Consider the following 20,048-nt stretch of genomic DNA (forward strand, 5'->3'; position numbering starts at 1 on the left):
GGGGTGTTGGTGAGTGGTGAGTGAGGGGTGGTGAGTGAGTGGTGAGTGAGGGGTGAGTGAGGGGTGAGTGAGTGGTGAGTGAGGGGTGGTGAGTGGTGAGTGAGTGGTGGTGAGTGGTGAGTGAGGGGTGGTGAGTGGTGAGTGAGGGTGGTGAGTGGTGAGTGAGGGGTGTGGTGAGTGGTGAGTGAGGGGTGGTGAGTGGTGAGTGAGGGGTGAGTGAGGGTGGTGAGTGGTGAGTGAGAGTGGTGAGTGATGGGGTGAGTGGTGGTGAGTGGTGAGTGAGGGGTGGTGAGTGGTGAGTGAGGGGTGAGTGAGGGGTGGTGAGTGGTGAGTGAGTGGTGGTGAGTGAGTGGTGGTGAGTGGTGAGTGAGGGGTGGTGAGTGGTGAGTGAGTGGTGGTGAGTGAGTGGTGGTGAGTGGTGAGTGAGGGGTGGTGAGTGAGGGGTGGTGAGTGGTGAGTGAGGGGTGGTGAGTGGTGGTGAGTGAGGGGTGGTGAGTGGTGAGTGAGGGGTGGTGAGTGGTGAGTGAGGGTGGTGAGTGGTGAGTGAGGGGTGGTGAGGGGTGAGTGAGGGGTGTGGTGAGTGGTGCGCTGAGTGGTGAGTGAGGGGTGGTGAGTGAGGGGTGTGGTGAGTGGTGGGGTGAGGGGTGAGACTCACACATAGACACATAGACTCACACATAGACACATAGACTCACACATAGACTCACACATAGACACATAGACTCACACATAGACTCATAGACTCACACGTAGACACACACATAGACACATAGACTCACACATAGACACATAGAATCACACATAGACACAGACTCACACGTAGACACATAGACTCACACATAGTTCACACATAGACACATAGACTCACACAAAGACACATAGACTCACAGATAGACACAGACTCACACATAGTCTCACACCTAGACACATAAACTCACACATAGACTCTGGGTCTATGAGTGGTGAGTCTGTGAGTGGTGAGTCTATGAGTGGTGAGTCTGTGAGTGGTGAGTCTGAGTCTCTGTGTGATGAGTCTATGCGTCTCTGCGTGGTGAGTCTATGGGTCTCTGTGTGGTGAGTCTATGGGTCTCTGTGTGGTGAGTCTGTGGGTCTCTATGTGATGAGTCTATGGGTCTCTGTGTGGTGAGTCTATGGGTCTCTGTGTGATGAGTCTATGGGTCTCTATGTGATGAGTCTATGGGTCTCTGTGTGAGTCTATGAGTCTCTGTGTGGTGAGTCTGTGGGTCTCTGTGTGGTGAGTCTGTGGGTCTCTGTGCGATGAGTCTATGGGTCTCTGTGTGATGAGTCTATGAGTCTGTGTGGTGAGTCTGTGAGTCTCTGTGTGATGAGTCTGTGAGTCTCTGTGCGATGAGTCTATGAGTCTGTGTGGTGAGTCTATGGGTCTCTGTGTGGTGAGTCTGTGGGTCTCTGTGCGATGAGTCTATGGGTCTCTGTGCGATGAGTCTATGAGTCTCTATGTGATGAGTCTATGAGTCTCTGTGTGGTGAGTCTGTGGGTCTCTGTGCGATGAGTCTATGGGTCTCTGTGCGATGAGTCTATGAGTCTGTGTGGTGAGTCTGTGAGTCTCTGTGTGATGAGTCTGTGAGTCTCTGTGCGATGAGTCTATGAGTCTGTGTGGTGAGTCTATGGGTCTCTGTGTGATGAGTCTATGGGTCTCTGTGTGAGTCTATGAGTCTCTGTGTGGTGAGTCTGTGGGTCTCTGTGTGGTGAGTCTGTGGGTCTCTGTGCGATGAGTCTATGGGTCTCTGTGTGATGAGTCTATGAGTCTGTGTGGTGAGTCTGTGAGTCTCTGTGTGATGAGTCTGTGAGTCTCTGTGCGATGAGTCTATGAGTCTGTGTGGTGAGTCTATGGGTCTCTGTGTGGTGAGTCTGTGGGTCTCTGTGCGATGAGTCTATGGGTCTCTGTGCGATGAGTCTATGAGTCTCTATGTGATGAGTCTATGAGTCTCTGTGTGGTGAGTCTGTGGGTCTCTGTGCGATGAGTCTATGGGTCTCTGTGCGATGAGTCTATGAGTCTGTGTGGTGAGTCTGTGAGTCTCTGTGTGATGAGTCTGTGAGTCTCTGTGCGATGAGTCTATGAGTCTGTGTGGTGAGTCTATGGGTCTCTGTGTGGTGAGTCTGTGGGTCTCTGTGCGATGAGTCTATGGGTCTCTGTGCGATGAGTCTGTGAGTCTCTATGTGATGAGTCTATGAGTCTCTGTGTGGTGAGTCTGTGGGTCTCTGTGCGATGAGTCTATGGGTCTCTGTGCGATGAGTCTATGAGTCTGTGTGGTGAGTCTGTGAGTCTCTGTGTGATGAGTCTGTGAGTCTCTGTGCGTTGACCTTGATGAAGACCTCTGGCAGACGCTGTTCGGGCTGCAGGGAGTGAGCGGACGTCTGGATGTAAAAGCCACGCAGGGCGCTGTAGCTCATGGACATGGGCAGGTTGTGAATCTCGGAGAGCTGTTTGATGATCTCTGGGAGAGAGAGAAAATGGGCAGGTTGTGAATCACGGAGAGCTGTTTGATGATCTCTGGGAGAGAGAGAATGGGCAGGTTGTGAATCTCGGAGAGCTGTTTGATGATCTCTGGGAGAGAGAGAATGGGCAGGTTGTGAATCACGGAGAGCTGTTTGATGATCTCTGGGAGAGAGAGAATGGGCAGGTTCTGAATCTCAGAGAGCTGTGTAATGGTCTCTGGGAGAGAGAGAATGGGCAGGTTGTGAATCACGGAGAGCTGTTTGATGATCTCTGAGAGAGAGAGAATGGGCAGGTTGTGAATCTCGGAGAGCTGTTTGATGATCTCTGGGAGAGAGAGAATGGGCAGGTTGTGAATCTCGGAGAGCTGTTTGATGATCTCTGGGAGAGAGAGAATGGGCAGGTTGTGAATCACGGAGAGCTGTTTGATGATCTCTGGGAGAGAGAGAATGGGCAGGTTCTGAATCTCGGAGAGCTGTGTGATGGTCTCTGGGAGAGAGAATGGGCAGGCTGTGAATCACGGAGAGCTGTTTGATGATCTCTGAGAGAGAGAATGGGCAGGGGAGAGAGGGGGAAGAGTGGGGGAGAAAGGAGGAGAGGGGGGGGGGAGATGATGGTGGAACCCACGACCTCCTGCGTACCAGGCGAGGTACTTGACATCTCGCAGCCACCGTGATGATGACGATGATGAGAGAGACACGCAAACTCCAAACGTACAGCAGCAGGCGGTAGAGAGAGAGAGGAAGAGAGAGATACAAAGACGGCCGGGGAGGGCTACGGGTGGGTGAGCCGTGCCGTGCCTTCGATGTCTCCGACAGCCTCGGAGAGGATGCGCCGAGCGAGGTCCAGGAAGCCGTTGAGGCCGGGGCGCACGACGTGGCAGCGCCGTGTCCTGGCCGAGAGGAGGTTGCCCTTGCGGAAGGGCAAATCGTCGGTCAGCACCGTGCGCAGCTTGCCCAGGATCGCAGGGAACCTGGCACGGGGACAGCGGGGGAGGAGACGCGGTGGGGGTTGTGGTGTCGCCGCCGCCATCGACGCCGCCACCGTCGCCGACAACAACAACGACGACGACAACCGCCGTTCGCCACTAAGTGGCGATGACGTCACCACGACGCTTGTGCCAGGCCATGTGCACTTCAAGGCCACGTGAAGTGTTGAACGCACGCTGGCACGAAGGTCACGGGGCAGACCCAGGTGCCAGGGGGGGACTGACTGAGATGAGTGGCTGATGCACCACCTGTGCCCGCTACTGTGCCAACCCGCTGTGCTTTAGCCACCCGGCGCTCCGCTCGTTGTTGTGAGCGTCGCTCCTCCGCCCTCCGTTGTTGTTGGAGGGCGACTACCTCCAACTGCCCAGTAGCATCCTTCACGAGCCTCCTCCACTGAGTCCGATCTCGACACCGCTGGTACCAGTCATCGGCAAGTCCACTCAGCTCCACGTCCTCCTGTACCACGTCACTCCATCTTCTCTAGCCCCCTCGATCCGGCTGAACAAAAGCTGTTTCGGCATGTGATGGCTGGGCATGCGGGCTACATGGCCCAGCCAACGCAGTGTTGCCTGCCGGAGGAGCTCACCGATGGGACCTTGCCCAGATCTTTCAAGGATTTGTGAGCTCCTCACACAATCCAGCCAGGTTAAACCCAGGATGGATCGTAGACAGGCCAGCCTAAATGTTTCTAACCAGCAAAGATGTTCCCTTAGGGGGGTCCACGTTTCACAGGCATAGAGAAGGGAGGGAATGACTGTGGCCGAGAAGACCTGAAGCTTAGTGCGGAGCGACAGACCAGGTAGCTTCCACACAGCATTACGCAACCGATGAAAAGATAATGCCGCTTGACCGATTCCGAGTGCTGTTAAACCGGAGCCGGTCATGAGCACACTGCCCAGGTATGGGAAACTCTCCACTCTCCCCACAACTATCCCATCACCAATTGGAAGTTGTGGGGGTGGAGTGTCCGATGGCACAAAATACCCAGGCAAGTGCTTAGTTTCAGTGGGTAAGGCTCCACCTCTTAGTGGCAAGCTCCAGGTTCAGCAGCAGTGCCTCCAACTCCTCCTTTGAGTGAGCAGCAATTCCCAGATCATCGGCATACATTACATGGTTGAACAATCGGGAGCCATCCCTTGACCGCACCCGGGCATCGATCAGCCTCCCATTCTATCTGTACCAGATGGGAATTCCTCCGGTACAGCTACTGAAGACTTCACGAACTACGTGGTCAAAATAGATGTTTAATAATGTGGGAGCCAGAGGACATCCCTGCCGCACCCCAAGGTGTACAGGGAATGGCTCCGACTCCCGGCCACGTAGATTTGCCTGGGCCCGCTCACTATCATGAAGGTCCTTAATGATCATGAGCAGAGGGTCAGGGACTTCGAAAGCACGAAGAACAACCCAGAGCCCAGGCCTACTGATGGTGTCATAGGCCTTGGTCAGGTCAATAAAGCAGAGATGTAGGTCTTGTTGGAATTCCCTATACCTATACTGTAGCAGACAGACAGAAAATATGACATGTGCAGGAACGCCTTTTCCTGAAACCGCATTGGGGTTCCGCATGCCTCTTCTAAGCGTGCCTTGCACGGCGATGTTGAATAATCCTTGCCAGGACCTTTCCCGGCACACTGAGGAGTGAGATACCCCTGTAGTTGTTACAGTCTGTGCGGTCCCCCTTCTTAAAGAGGGGGACCACCAGGGCATTCTTCCAATCCTGCGGAACCCATCCAGTGGTCCAGACTGTTGTTATGATGTCATGTAGGACAGTTTGTGCACAAACGCCACCCTTCCTCAGCATTTTGCATGGGAGATCGTCTCTACCCGGTGCCTTTCCTGGTCTCAGACTCTGGATTGCCTTCAGTACTTCCTCAACAGATGGCACCTCAGCCAGCCACTCACAGGGGGTGACTTCTTCCAATATTTGAGGCACCGCAGCCTCAGTAGTGTCATCCCCACTTTGGCCCACGATGTTTTCCAGGTTGAGGGATTTTTCCTCCCCCAGGACCTCACAGAAATGCTCAGCAAATATGCAAACCTGTTCCTCGGGGTCGGAGATTTGGTCACTGTTCTTTCCCCTAATGATGGTAATAGGTGTGGCGCTGCAGGTTATATTTTTTTATGGAGTTAAAGAGCGATTTGTGATCGCGGGCCATTGAGGCAGACTCCATCTCCTCAGCAACCCGCGACCACCACCCATCCTTGCAGCACCTCACGGCTCTCCATACCTCCGAGCAAAGGTTACGGTAAGCCTCCTCATTCTCCGACGCGGGATGCTGTAGGCTATGAGAGTGGGCCTGTCGCTTTTTCTCAGCCAGCCTGAGCACCTCCACTGTCAGCCAAGGTCTCTGGGGAGGTCTGGACCGTGTACCCAAAGCAGCCATTGCAGCTGCATGAGCCACAGTCCTAAATCTCGCCCATTGTCCCTCGACATTAGGAGGAGTGGGGGACGATGCCAACCCCAGCCACACTGAGACCAGGCCACTATGGGTTTAAATGGGGTCCTGGGTGTACACCCACCACCGGAGTGGAAGAATGGCAGGCGCATCTTACAGATGACTAGTCGATGGTCAGTGGGCAGATCAGTACCACGGTAGGTCCTGGTGTCAAGGACATGGGCCCGCATTCGCTGTTCCGTCACTATGACATCCAGTAGATGGCCTTGCTTAGACCCGGCATGCATCCATGATGTTGTGTGGATGCGCCGATGCCGGAACAGCGTGTTGGTAATTATAAGCCCATGGGCTGCACACAAATCTAGCAACCTCCTGCCGTTGTTATTGAGCTAATCTGGCTCATGCCTTCCAATCACTCCAGACCAGGTGTCAGCATCATGACCAACTCGGGCATTGAAGTCACCCAACAAGATGACTCTATCCCGAGGGTCCACTTTAGCTAGCACCTGTGACAGGAGGTTATAGGAGGCATCTGACTTATGCCTGCATCCTTCCACGGATGTTCATCTTCGGTGGGGGCATAACTAACCATGACCACCACTCCTCACCTCTGGTTGATGGGAAGGCGAGCCCAAAAAGTAGCCTGGGGCTTACAGCTTCCCACACCTCACCACCACGCTCCCACGCCCCCTTCATTCTTTTGTTTAGAAGAAGAGCCACTCCCTGTTGTTTGGTAGTCTCCTCCCCTGAGTAGAAGACTGTCCACCCCTCACGGTGGCAGGAGCCAGAGCCGGTCCACCGGACCTCCTGATTACCACAGAGATCCAGGCGGTACCGGTCCAGCTCCCGACAGAGAAGTGGCAACCTCTCCTCCGCAGTGAGCATTCGAACATTCTACGAGGCCATCCGTAGTGGCTTTTCGTTGTTAAAGGAGGAGCCCCGAGGGGAAGGATTCAGTCTCCTGGCTCCGCCAAATGGGGTTTGGCCAGGAGACGTCATAAATGCCTATCCCCCCGGGGCCTCCGGCACAAGCTTATTAATTACATTTTTCATTCATGGTTTGGTGATAATTAATTGAACGTAGATGGGTTACCAGCCCCTCGCACCCATGCAGAGCCCCCAATTGGCTGCTGTGGTGGCTACAAACGTCATTAAGGGAAAAGCCAAAAATCTAAATAGGCCCTCCCCCCATGGCACTGCCCACCACAGCGTTGCCATCCGGTACCAACGAGGAGGTAGGGGGTTGTTTTTGCCACCGTCACAACCCTCACCATCACCACCATCACCCTCACCACCGTCACCACCATCACCACCATCACCACCACCACCCACACCACCACCCCCACTACCACCACCACCACTACCACCGTCACCACCATCACCCCCACCACCACCCACACCTCCACCCCCACCACCACCACCACCACCGTCACCACCCCCACCATCACCACCACCTCCTCCACCACCCCCACCCACACCACCACCACCACCACCTCCTCCACCACCATCACCCCCACCACCACCACCCCCACCACCACCCCCACCACCACCACCTCCTCCACCACCATCACCCCCACCACCGTCACCACAGTCACCACCTCCACCACCACCACCAGCCTGGTCTCCTCGTCACCTGCAGTCCAACAGGGAGCTCTGGTAGGCTGTCAGCAGTGGAGTCTTGCAGGGGCTGAGCGCTCGCTGGGAACACAGCAGGGGAGAGATAGGTGAGGGTGACACCTGCACCTGTCACTCACCACTCACCACCTCACCACTCACCACCTCACCACTCAACTCACCTCACCCTTCACTCAACACTCACCCACCCCTCACCAACCCCTCACCTCACCACTCACCTCACCTGCCACTCACCCTACCTGTGGGTGTTGTGGAGGCACCCCCAGTGGCAGCTGTCTCTGTGTGTGAGTCTGCTGTTGCCTAGGGGCACCCCCAGTGGCAGCTGTCTCTGTGTGTGAGTCTGCTGTTGCCTAGGGGCACCCCCAGTGGCAGCTGTCTCTGTGTGTGAGTCTGCTGTGGTCTAGGGGCACCCCCAGGGGCAGCTGTCTCTGTGTGTGAGTCTGCTGTTGCCTAGGGGCACCCCCAGTGGCAGCTGTCTCTGTGTGTGAGTCTGCTGTTGCCTAGGGGCACCCCCAGTGGCAGCTGTCTCTGTGGGTGAGTCTGCTGTAGCCTAGGGGCACCCCCAGTGGCAGCTGTCTCTGTGTGTGAGTCTGCTGTAGCCTAGGGGTACCCCCAGTGGCAGCTGTCTCTGTGTGTGAGTCTGCTGTGGCCTAGGGGCACCCCCAGTGGCAGCTTAATGATAATGATAGTGATCAATAATAATTAGTGATGATAGTGATCAATAATAATTAGTGATGACAGTGATTAACAATAATTAGTGATGATAGTGATCAATAATAATTAGTGATGACAGTGATTAACAATAATTAGTGGTGATAGTGATCAATAATAATTAGTGATGACAGTGATGAACAATAATTAGTGGTGATAGTGATCAATAATAATTAGTGATGACAGTGATTAACAATAATTAGTGATGATAGTGATTAACAATAATTAGTGATGATAGTGATTAATAATAATTAGTGATGATAGTGATTAACGATGATTAGTGATGATGGTGATTAACAATAATTAGTGGTGATAGTGATCAATAATAATTAGTGATGACAGTGATTAACAATAATTAGTGATGATAGTGATTAACAATAATTAGTGATGACAGTGATTAACGATAATTAGTGATGATAGTGATTAACAATAATTAGTGATGATAGTGATTAACAATAATTAGTGATGACAGTGATTAACAATAATTAGTGATGATGGTGATTAACAATAATTAGTGATGATGGTGATTAACAATAATTAGTGATGATAGTGATCAATAATAATTAGTGATGACAGTGATTAACAATAATTAGTGATGATAGTGATCAATAATAATTAGTGATGACAGTGATTAACAATAATTAGTGATGACAGTGATCAATAATAATTAGTGATGACAGTGATTAACAATAATTAGTGATGATAGTGATTAACAATAAGTAGTGATGATAGTGATTAACAATAATTAGTGATGATAGTGATTAACAATAATTAGTGATGACAGTGATCAATAATAATTAGTGATGATAGTGATTAACAATAATTAGTGATGATAGTGATTAATGATAATTAGTGATGGTAGTGATTAACAATAATTAGTGATGACAGTGATTAATGATAATTAGTGATCATAGCGATGAACAATAATTAGTGATGACAGTGATTAATGATAATTAGTGATGGTAGTGATTAACAATAATTAGTGATGACAGTGATCTTGGGCAGGCGATGTAACCTGCAGTGGAGACACCAACTCCAGGACATGCTTGAGGTGGATGGCGTAGTTGATCTTAGACTCAGCAGTTCTCAACTGGAACAGGGTGGATGGATAGACAGATACATAGATAGATACATTTTGATTTAAAGCTTTCGTGACCGCAGGGATTCATATTCTTGGTCCTTTCGGTAAAGTCACCACGTAGAAAGGGAAACTATAAAATAATAAAAATATAAAACAATAAAATTATCACGAAGTTTCGACTGCAACACAAGTAATCATCATCAAGGTGTGAAAACCACAGCAAGAAAATTGTATTGTTTTATATTTATATTATTTCCCTTCTACGTGACTTTACCGAATATAGATAGATACATGTAGAGATAAATATAGACAAATAAATAGATCACTAAATAGCCTCTCTCTCTACATCACAGGTGGGGAACCTTTTTTCTACCAAGGGCCATTTGGATATTTACAACATCATTCGCGGGCCATACAAAATTGATCAACTTAAAAATTAGCCCGTTATATCCGGTCAAACGTTTAATTAACTCGCCCCTAATGCGATGGGCTGGAACTGCTTCTCTTTGGCGAAGCGTTTGGTGATGTTAGCCGGTATTGACGATGTTGTTGCTACTCGCAACTGCTCTTCCAGGTTTGCTCTACCTAGATTTATTGAATTTCGAGTCCTGCCTGCGGTTGCCTTGGCAGGGCCAGAGACCGGACGTTCCCCACCCCTGTTTAACGTGATGAAGGGGTACTGTGTGGTGCTGAGCGAGGTGATGCTGATGATGATTAAAGTGATCATCTCACCGTCTCTGTCTTAGGGATTTGAATCAGCATTGAGAGCAGGTGGTCTACATCCAGAAACTGACTGATAGCTGCACACACATACACACAGACATCACACATATACACACAGACACACACACACAGACATACACAACAACAACAACCGCCATTCGCCACTAAGTGGCGGTGACGTCACCACGACGCTTGTGCCAGGCCATGTGCACCTTGAGGCCACATGAAGTGTCGAACGCCCACCGGCAGGTGGTCACGGGGCAGACCCAGGTGCCACGGGTCGACTGACTAAGATGACTGAGATGACTGGCTGATGCACCACCTGTGCCCCCTACTGTGCCAACTTGCTGTGCTTTAGCCAGCCGGCGCTCCGCTCGTCGTTGTGAGCGTCGCTCCTCCGCCCTCCGTTGTTGTTGGAGGGCGACTGCCTCCAACTGCCCAGTAGCGTCCTTCACGAGCCTCCTCCACAGAGGCCGATCTTGACACCGCTGGTACCAGTCATCGGCAAGTCCACTCAGCTCCACGTCCTCCTGTACCACATCACTCCATCTCTTCTCTAGCCCGTGCCGCGCCCGTTTAGCCCCCTCAATCTGGCCGAACAAAATCTATTTGGGCATGTGGTGATTGGGCATGCGGGCTACATGGCCCAGCCAACGCAGTCTTGCCTGCCGGAGGAGCTCACCGATGGGACTTTGTCCAAATTTTTCGAGGATTTGTGAGCTCCTTACACAATCCAGCCTGGTTAAACCCAGGATTGATCGTAGGCAGGCCAGCCTAAATATTTCTAACCGGCGAAGATGTTCCATTAGGGGGGTACACGTTTCACAAGCGTAGAGAAGGGAGGGAAGACCCGAAGCTTCGTGCGGAGCGACAGACCAGGTAACTTCCACACAGCGTTACGCAACCGATTAAAAGATAATGCCGCTCGACTGATTCGGAGTGAGACCTCTGCTGTTAAACCGGAGCCGGTCATGAGCACATTGCCCAGGTATGGGAAACTCTCCACTCTCTCCACAACTGCCCCATCACCCACATACCCACTCACCCACCCACCCAACCACTCACTCACCCACTCACCCACCCACCCACTCACTCACCCACTCACCCACCCACATACCCACCCACCCACTCAGCCACCCACCCACCAACCCACCCACCCACCGGCCTGCACTCTATAGAAGTTGTCTTCCTGCATCAGCTCATCCACACAGTCGAGACGGCCTCTGAGCGTCTCTTCGTCCACCAGCGGCTCGTGGATGTTGGCTCTGAGCCGGCGCGCTCCTCCACGCGTCCTCGTGTAGTTGAGCACCCCGAATAGCGAGTGGGAGCTCCTGGGTGCACGCTCGCACGCACACACACACACACACGGGTGGAGGAGGGTCACACACACACCAACACACACCCACACACACTCACACCACACTCGCACCCACACATACACGCACACACACCAACACACACACTACCACACTTGCACCCACACACACCCCCACACACACCAACACACACCAACACACACACCAACACACACACACCAACACAAACCACAAAACAACAACAACCACCATTCGCCACTAAGTGGCGGTGACATCACCACGACGCTTGTGCCAGGCTATGTGCACCCTGAGGCCACGTGAAGTGTCGAACGCCCGCTGGCAGGAGGTCACGGGGCAGACCCAGGTGCCACGGGTCGACTGACTGAGATGACTGGCTGATGCACCACCTGTGCCCCCTACTGTGGCAACCTGCTGTGCTTTAGCCACCCGGCGCTCCGCTCGTTGTTGTGAGCGTCGCTCCTCTGCCCTCCATTGTTGTTGGAGGGCGACTGCCTCCAACTGCCCAGTAGCGTCCTTCATGAGCCTCCTCCACAGAGGCCGATCTTGACACCGCTGGTACCAGTCATCGGCAAGTCCACTCAGCTCCACGTCCTCCTGTACCACATCACTCCATCTCTTCTCTAGCCCGTGCCGCACCCGCTTAGCCCCCTCAATCCGGCCGAACAAAAGCTGTTTCGGCATGCGGTGGCTGGGCATGCGGGTTACATGACCTATCCGAGGGGCCACTCTATCCCGAGGGGCCACTTTAGCCAGCACCTGTGACAGGAGGTCATAGAAGGCATCTGACTCATCGGCTTTGCCTGCATCCCTCCACGGATGTTCATCTTCGGTGGGGGCATAAGTAACCACGACCACCATTCCTCGCCTCGGGTTGATGGGAAGGCGAGCCCAAAGTAGCCTGGGGCTTACAGCTTCCCACACCTCACCGCCACGCTCCCACGCCCCCTTCATTCTTTTGTTCAAAAGAAGAACCACTCCCTGTTTTTTGGCAGTCTGCTGTCCCGAGTAGAGGACTGTCCACCCCTCATGGTGGCAGGAGCCAGAGCCAGTCCACCGGACCTCCTGAATGCCACATAGATCCAGGCGGTACCGGTCCAGCTCCCGACAGAGGAGTGGCAGCCTCTCCTCCGCAGTGAGCGTTCGAACATTCCACGTGGCCACCCGTAGTGGTTTTTCGTTGTTTCTGGAGGAGCCCCGAGGGTAGATATTCAATCTCCTGGCTCCACACACAACCACACACACCACACACACCCACACACACACACACCACACCAACACACACACCACACACACCAACACACACACCAACACACACACACCAACACACAGAAGGGGGAGCGGCTATCCCCGCTAGCGAGGGAGGAGGAGGCATCGTCTACCGGGGGTCGTGGGAGTTGCGCAGCAGCTCCAGGTTGGCGGCCGTTGTGCCGTCGATCATGGCGGTGCGCTCACTGCCGCAGAAGGAGACGCGCACGGAGGCCGGGGCGAGCACCACGCCCTGGATGAACTCCACATACTGCAGCAGCGCCGCCAGCGAAGCCAGGCAGTAGTATCTGGGGGTGGTCGGCAGGGGGGAGGGTGAGAGGGGGGTGGGTGAGTGGGTGGATGAATGGATGGGTGAGTGGATGGGTGGGTGGGTGAGTGAGTGGGTAACCCTAACCCTAACCACTCCATCTCTTCTCTAGCCCGTACCGTGCCCGTTTAGCCCCCTCGATGCGGCCGAACAAAAGCTGTTTGGGCATGCGGTGGCTGGGCATGCGGGCTACATGGCCCAGCCAACGCAGCCTTGCCTGCCGGAGGAGCTCACCGGTGAGCTCCTCACCCGCTCACCCACACACTCACCCACACACTCACTCACCCACTCACCCACCCACTCACCCACCCACACACACATCCACACACACACCTACACACACCCACTCACTTCCCCTGCACGTCCATGAGTACGGTGGCCATGTGGGGCACGCAGAGCCTTCGCACGGCGTCCATGCCCCGCTCCTCGTTGAAATATTTCCTCAGCACCGTGGTCACGTGGGCCTCCTGCACACGCACTCACCACGAGGTGGCAGCACCCACTGTGGTGCGTCTGTGGGTCTCTGGTGAGTCTGTGGGTCTCTGTGTGGTGAGTCTATGGGTCTCTGTATGGTGAGTCTTTGGGTCTCTGTGCGATGAGTCTATGGGTCTCTGTGTGGTGAGTCTGTGGGTCTCTGTGTGATGAGTCTAGGAGTCTCTGTGTGGTGAGTCTATGGGTCTCTGTATGTGATGAGTCTATGGGTCTCTGTGTGATGAGTCTATGGGTCTCTGTGTGGTGAGTCTGTGGGTCTCTGTGTGATGAGTCTAGGAGTCTCTGCGTGATGAGTCTGTGGGTCTCTGTGTGATGAGTCTATGGGTCTCTGTGTGATGAGTCTATGGGTCTCTGCGTGATGAGTCTGTGGGTCTCTGTGTGATGAGTCTATGGGTCTCTGGGTGATGAGTCTATGGGTCTCTGCATGATGAGTCTATGAGTCTCTGTGTGGTGAGTCTATGGCTCTCTGTGTGATGAGTCTAGGAGTCTCCGCGTGGTGAGTAGTGGCGATGCCCTCCGTGCGTGCTCACAGGGAAGTAGTCCCTCAGCAGGGTGAACATTTTGCTGGCGTTTGGGTTGCAGGCCGTTTGGGGCATCACCACCTCCAGCGGGCGTAGCACCTGCAGCTTGGTGATCGCCTGAACAAGCAGCAGCAGCAACAGCAGCAGCAGCAGCAGCGCCAGCAACGAGAATAACAGGCTGAGGTGCAGCAGGAGGAGGTCACGGGACAGACCCAGGTGCAGTGCGTTGACTGCTGTGCCAGGCTAGGTGCACCAGGAGGAGGTCACAGGACAGACCCAGGTGCAATGGGTTGACTGCTGTGCCAGGCTAGGTGCACCAGGAGGAGGTCACGGGACAGACCCAGGTGCAGTGGGTTGACTGCTGTGCCAAGCTAGGTGCATGAGGTAAGGTAAAATTAAAAAACTAGTGTTTAATAGTTTAATACTAACTTAACCTGTCAATGTATATAAATATACTGCATACCTGCAGAATAACGACACGCACACATTGGCACGTAGCTACTTACGTGGCTACTGGGTCCCGCACTTTCAAGGGCCCCGCGCTAAACGCTTTCAAGCGATCAATTCCGGTTCGGTGATTCTGCTCTCTTACCAGAGTACGAAACCACCCTTCAGCTTTTACGAACGGCCGAGTGTGTTGAAGGTTCAGTTTCAGTTTTCAGTTTATTTTGGGTATAGCCCTGTGAGCCATCCGGCTCTTGAATCGGAGTGCAACCGCAACAAACCAACAAACCAACAAAAACACGACCAAGAAAAGCATCAAATTTTGACTTAAAGCTTTCGTGACTGCAGTGATTCATATTCTCAGCTCTTTCGGTAAAGTCACGTTGAAGGGAAACAATAAAATAATAAGCACAGAGACAATTTAAACCGAGAAGATGTATTCTGGCTTAGCAATCATTGTAAGGATTTGATAAACTATTTCAGGTCTTAATTGATTGTTCACGCTTACGGTGGCTTTCAGACAGCATACATTAATTTTTCGTCTCCCCCCTCCTCTTTTCAGAACATAGATGGACTCGTCATTCTAAATAAACTGACAAATCGTGGCGCCAACGTATTTTTATAAATAAATAAATGCACCGATTACAAATAAATAAATTAATGTGAACCGCCACTTCTTTCAAATGTTTCTTGCCGTTGGTTTTGACACCTGATGATGACCGTTTGTGTTATGGTTGAAACGTCGTGAGAATTTTATAGTTTTATATATATTTTAGTATTTTATTGTTTCCCTTCAACGTGGTGACTTTACCGAAAGAGCTAAGAATATGAATTACTGCTGCAGTCACGAAAGCTTCAAATCAAAACAACCACAACCACAAAGAAAACTTAGGTTAGAGATGTGTCGCATTATCCGGCCGTACAGCAAGTGACAAAAATGACAATCGCTTTACCGCGCAGGTGAAGAATGTGCGTGTTTTAGTTTTTAATTCAGGGCCCGGTTCATAACACGCACTGCACAGGGGGGGGGCCCTTTGTGTTCGTGCACGGAGAGAGAAGGAGGGGCGGAGGCTGACCTTGACGTAGGGCTGGCTGTCGGGGAACTGACACAGCACCAGCTCGGGGCAGCGCAGGTCGATGCTGGCCAGGCCGACCTCGCGCCGAGCGATACCTCGGCCCTCTGCCAACGCCACCACCATCGACCTCGCCTCCACCTCCTCCTCCTCCTCCTCGTCGCCGGCGTCGGCGTCGTCAGTCGTGGAGAACGAGGTCAGGTCGCTGCGGGGCCACAAGAGAGACGGGGTGCTGCCTCCTGTCGTGAGTCGATGAACGGTGGTGAGTCTACGGGTCTCTGTGTGAGTCTATGGGTCTCTGTGTGAGTCTACGGGTCTCTGTGTGAGTCTACGGGTCTCTGTGTGAGTCTATGGGTCTCTGTCTGAGTCTATGGGTTTTTGTGTCAGTCTATGGGTCTCTGTGTGAGTCTATGGGTCTCTGTGTGAGTCTACGGGTCTCTGTGTGAGTCTACGGGTCTCTATGTGAGTCTACGGATCTCTGTGTGAGTCTACGGGTCTCTGTGTGAGTCTACGGGTCTCTGTGTGAGTCTACGGGTCTCTGTGTGAGTCAATGGGTATCTGTGTGAGTCTATGGGTCTCTGTGCGAGTCTACGGGTCTCTGTGTGAGTCTATGAAGGGTGGCGAGTCTATGGGTCTCTGTGTGAGTCTATGGGTTTCAGTGTTAGTCTACGGGTCTCTGTGTGAGTCTATGGGTTTCTGTGTGAGTCTACGAGTCTCTGTGCGAGTCTATGGGTCTCTGTGTGAGTCTATGGGTTTCTGTGTGAGTCTATGGGTCTCTGTGTGAGTCTATGGGTCCTGTGTGAGTCTATGGGTTTCTGTGTGAGTCTATGGGTCTCTGTGTGAGTCTATGGGTCTCTGTGCGAGTCTACGGGTCTCTGTGTGAGTCTATGAAGGGTGGTGAGTCTATGGGTCTCTGTGTGAGTCTATGAAGGGTGGTGAGTCTACGGGTCTCTGTGCGAGTCTATGGGTTTCTGTGTGAGTCTACGGGTCTCTGTGTGAGTCTACGGGTCTCTGTGTGAGTCTACCGGTGGACGTGGTGGCCCTGCTGCTGCTGCCGGGCGCATGCCGCTGGCGTTGCCGCCGCGAGCCGCCTGGCGCCGCACGGAACCGGGAAGAGGGGAGGGGCGCCCGCGGGGCCCAGGAGGAGAAGCCTGGCATCACCACGGTGGGAGCATCACCGCAGCCGCCACCGCCACCACCGCCGCGGGCCCTGCCGCCGCCGCTGGTGGTTGTGGCGGTGTCGGCGTTGCCGCTCCGGTCGGCCAATCCCGACTCTGGGAACAAGAGAAACGGGGGGGGGGGGGGGGGCGGACGGAGACTTAATTAAAGCGGTCCGTTTTCTTCGGGGCTCCTCGCGCTCACGGCCCTGTTCCAACGCGGCACGGGGGGAGCGCGATGGCACCAGAAGGCCGACATCGTTCAAGAGAGAGGCTTCACCAAAAACAGAAGCGAGAGAGCTTGCATACTTCGACAGCTGGCGAGGAACGACGCCTCCCTCTCGTCTCCCCCCCCCCACCGCCCACCAACCCCAGCGAGGTCTTGTGCGAAATCCTGTTTGGCAGGATTAATTGTGCTCCCCTTTACAAGACCCTAGTGGAGGGAGCGAGCTGATTTTCTAAAGGGAGGGGGGGGAGAGGCTGCGTAGGGCCACACATTCGCTCGACGCAACATCACAGAACGGTGCCCGGAATGGAAAGCCGTGGGCTTGTCGGGGCCTTAATGCTCCGCAGGGAGCGGAGAGCAGCGAGATGCAATCTGTTCCTTAAACCTGCCGTGACCGCAGGAATTCATGTTGTTGAGTTATTTCGGCAAAAACTCACGTAGGTACGAAAACATTTTAATGGATCACGACGTTTGGATCGCGACACAAGCAACCGTCACCAGGTGTGAAACGAACACAGCAGGTGGACCGCCGACGTAGGAGCTGACGTAGGAGCAGTCCACGTGACCTCACCAAAAGAACCAAAGGATAAGGAGCAAGAGGAGCCAAAGTACGGTAATCCGTCAACATCAAAATAATCCGCGGAGAGGCGTCATCCCCCTCAGGGACGGAGCCAGGATTTTCAGCCCGGGGTGACATTCAACAAATGTTAACTTCAAGAATGATTAGAGATTTCGATTTAAAGCTTTCATGACTGCAAGGATTCATCTTCTTTGGTTCTTGCGGTAAAGTCACCACGTAGAATGAGAATAAAATAATAAAACAATAAAAGTCTCACGACGTTTCGGCCACAACACAAGTGGCCTTCTTCAGGTTTAAAGGGACAGACCTGTTGGGACGACAGGTGGCCTGAAGAAGGCCACCTGCGTTGCGGCCGAAACGTCGTGATAAGTTTATTGTTTTATTTTATTATTTTATTCTCATTCTACGTGGTGGTGACTTTACCGAAAGAACCAAAGAAGATGATTAGAGAGTCAGGCTTGAACCAGACGCCATCGGTTTGGCGACACGCTCTGATGGTGCAGTTACACGAAGTCCGCCGGACCGAGTGTCGTGCACTTACACGCACAATGTTTCAGATTTTTCGATTTTTTATTTTTTTTTCGGGGGTGACAATTGTCTAACCCTGTCACCCCCCCCCGCCCCCTGGCTCCGCCGCTGATTGCCCTCCTGCACTCTCTCTGACCTTGCATCCTGGAGTGGCGTGCCGCGGGCGTGGAGCTGAGCAAAGACGAGGAGGCGGAGGAGGTGGAGGCGGTGGTGCTGTGTAGCTTGGCTCTGGTCTTTGTGCGCCGGGGAGGAGAATCCAGCAGTAGGCCAAACGAGTACTTGGGACCCTTCGTGGACATCCTGCAACCAAGCCTGGGGGTGAGCGAGATGTTGACTACCTCACCTGGTATACAGCAAGAGGTCGTGTGTTCCACCACCATCATCATCATCACGGTGGCTAGGAGATGTTAACGCCTGAGCCTGGCAGTGATTAGGAAGCTTGGGGAATATTCAAATCTGTGCGAGGGGCTTAACGCTGCTCAAACGATGAGGATCTGCGAGATTACCTCATCCGATTTCAAAAGAGCGGATCACCTGTCAGACACACACACAGACATCACACACACACACAAGACACACACAGACATCACACACACACACAAGACACACACACACATCACACAAGACACACACAGACATCACACACACACAGACACACACAAGACACACACAGACATCACACACACAGCCATCACACACACACACACAATACACACACAGACATCACACACACATCACACACACAGACATCACACACAGACACACACACAGACACACACACAGACATCACACACACACACACAAAAGACTCACACAGACATCACACACAGACACACACAAGACACACACAGACATCACACGCACACAGCCATCACACACACACACAAGACACACACACACAAGACACACACACACACATCACACACACACAGACACACACAAGACACACACAGCCATCACACACACACACAAGACACACACAGACATCACACACACACGACACACACAGAGACATCACACACACAGAGACATCACACACACAGAGACATCACACACACACAGACATCACACACACACAGACATCACACACACACACAAGACACACACACACATCACACACACAAGACACACACAGACATCACACACACACACAAGACACACACAGACATCACACACAAAGACATCACACACACGACACACACACAGACATCACACACAGACATCACACACACACGACACACACAGAGACATCACACACACAGAGACATCACACACACACAGACATCACACACACAAGACACACACAGACATCACACACAAAGACCCCCCGTACAGCCTTAACAATCTGTAGGGGCGAGTGCTGTAAGCGAGTAGCAGCACCTATAAGGGCCGGCACGGCACACGAGGGGGTGGGTGGCCAACACCACGCCCGACCGCCTTTGTCTCCCCCAGTGGTGATGTTTACTACACACCACTACACCAGGTACTCATTTGAGGCTGAGTCGACCTAGGGGAGGCCCAGGACCGGTTCAGAAAATCGTAGCGCGGCGTAGCGCTAACCACTACACTACCGCTCCCCACATACACACACACAGACACACACAGAGACACACACATCACACACAGAGACACACACAGACATCACACACACACACAAGACACACACAGACATCACACACACAAGACACACACACACATCACACAAGACACACACAGACATCACACACACACAGACACACACAAGACACACAGACATCACACACACAGCCATCACACACACACACAAAATACACACACAGACATCACACACACATCACACACACAGACATCACACACAGACACACACACAGACACACACACAGACATCACACACACACAAAAGACTCACACAGACATCACACACAGACACACACAAGACACACACAGACATCACATGCACACAGCCATCACACACACACACAAGACACACGCACACAAGACACACACACACATCACACACACACAAACACACACAAGACACACACAGCCATCACACACACACACAAGACACACACAGACATCACACACACATCACACACACAAGACACACACAGACATCACACA

At 52.7% G+C, this 20,048-nt stretch overlaps 1 protein-coding gene across 1 annotated transcript; it reads right to left on the reverse strand.

Moving 5' to 3' along the window:
* Positions 1-3,250: 3,250 nt before the first annotated feature.
* Positions 3,251-15,647, reverse strand: LOC142912455 (mutS protein homolog 4-like). The gene is made up of 9 exons (XM_076060654.1): positions 15,458-15,647; positions 13,947-14,054; positions 13,276-13,391; positions 12,731-12,904; positions 11,176-11,345; positions 10,024-10,091; positions 9,226-9,300; positions 7,498-7,562; positions 3,251-3,449 (listed from the first exon to the last, which is right to left on the reverse strand). The coding sequence occupies exons 1-9, from the start codon at positions 15,578-15,580 to the stop codon at positions 3,251-3,253; spliced, it is 1,098 nt and encodes a 365-aa protein (XP_075916769.1). The 5' UTR covers positions 15,581-15,647.
* Positions 15,648-20,048: the final 4,401 nt, after the last annotated feature.

Source organism: Petromyzon marinus, unplaced genomic scaffold (genome assembly GCF_048934315.1).
Source record: "Petromyzon marinus isolate PM22_M1 ecotype Great Lakes invasive population unplaced genomic scaffold, UKy_Petmar_22M1.pri1.0 PM_G_Scaffold_200, whole genome shotgun sequence".
Lineage (NCBI taxonomy): Eukaryota > Metazoa > Chordata > Hyperoartia > Petromyzontiformes > Petromyzontidae > Petromyzon > Petromyzon marinus.

Excerpts from the sequence above, each read along its gene's own strand:
- LOC142912455 (XM_076060654.1), bottom strand. The coding sequence starts at position 15,580 with ATGGTGGTGGCGTTGGCAGAGGGCCGAGGTATCGCTCGGCGCGAGGTC. Across the intron at positions 11,346-12,730 it reads CGCAACTCCCACGACCCCCG|GAGCTCCCACTCGCTATTCG; the intron begins GTAGACGATGCC and ends GCGTGCACCCAG. Across the intron at positions 10,092-11,175 it reads CTTCTATAGAGTGCAGGCCG|CTATCAGTCAGTTTCTGGAT; the intron begins GTGGGTGGGTGG and ends ATGTGTGTGCAG.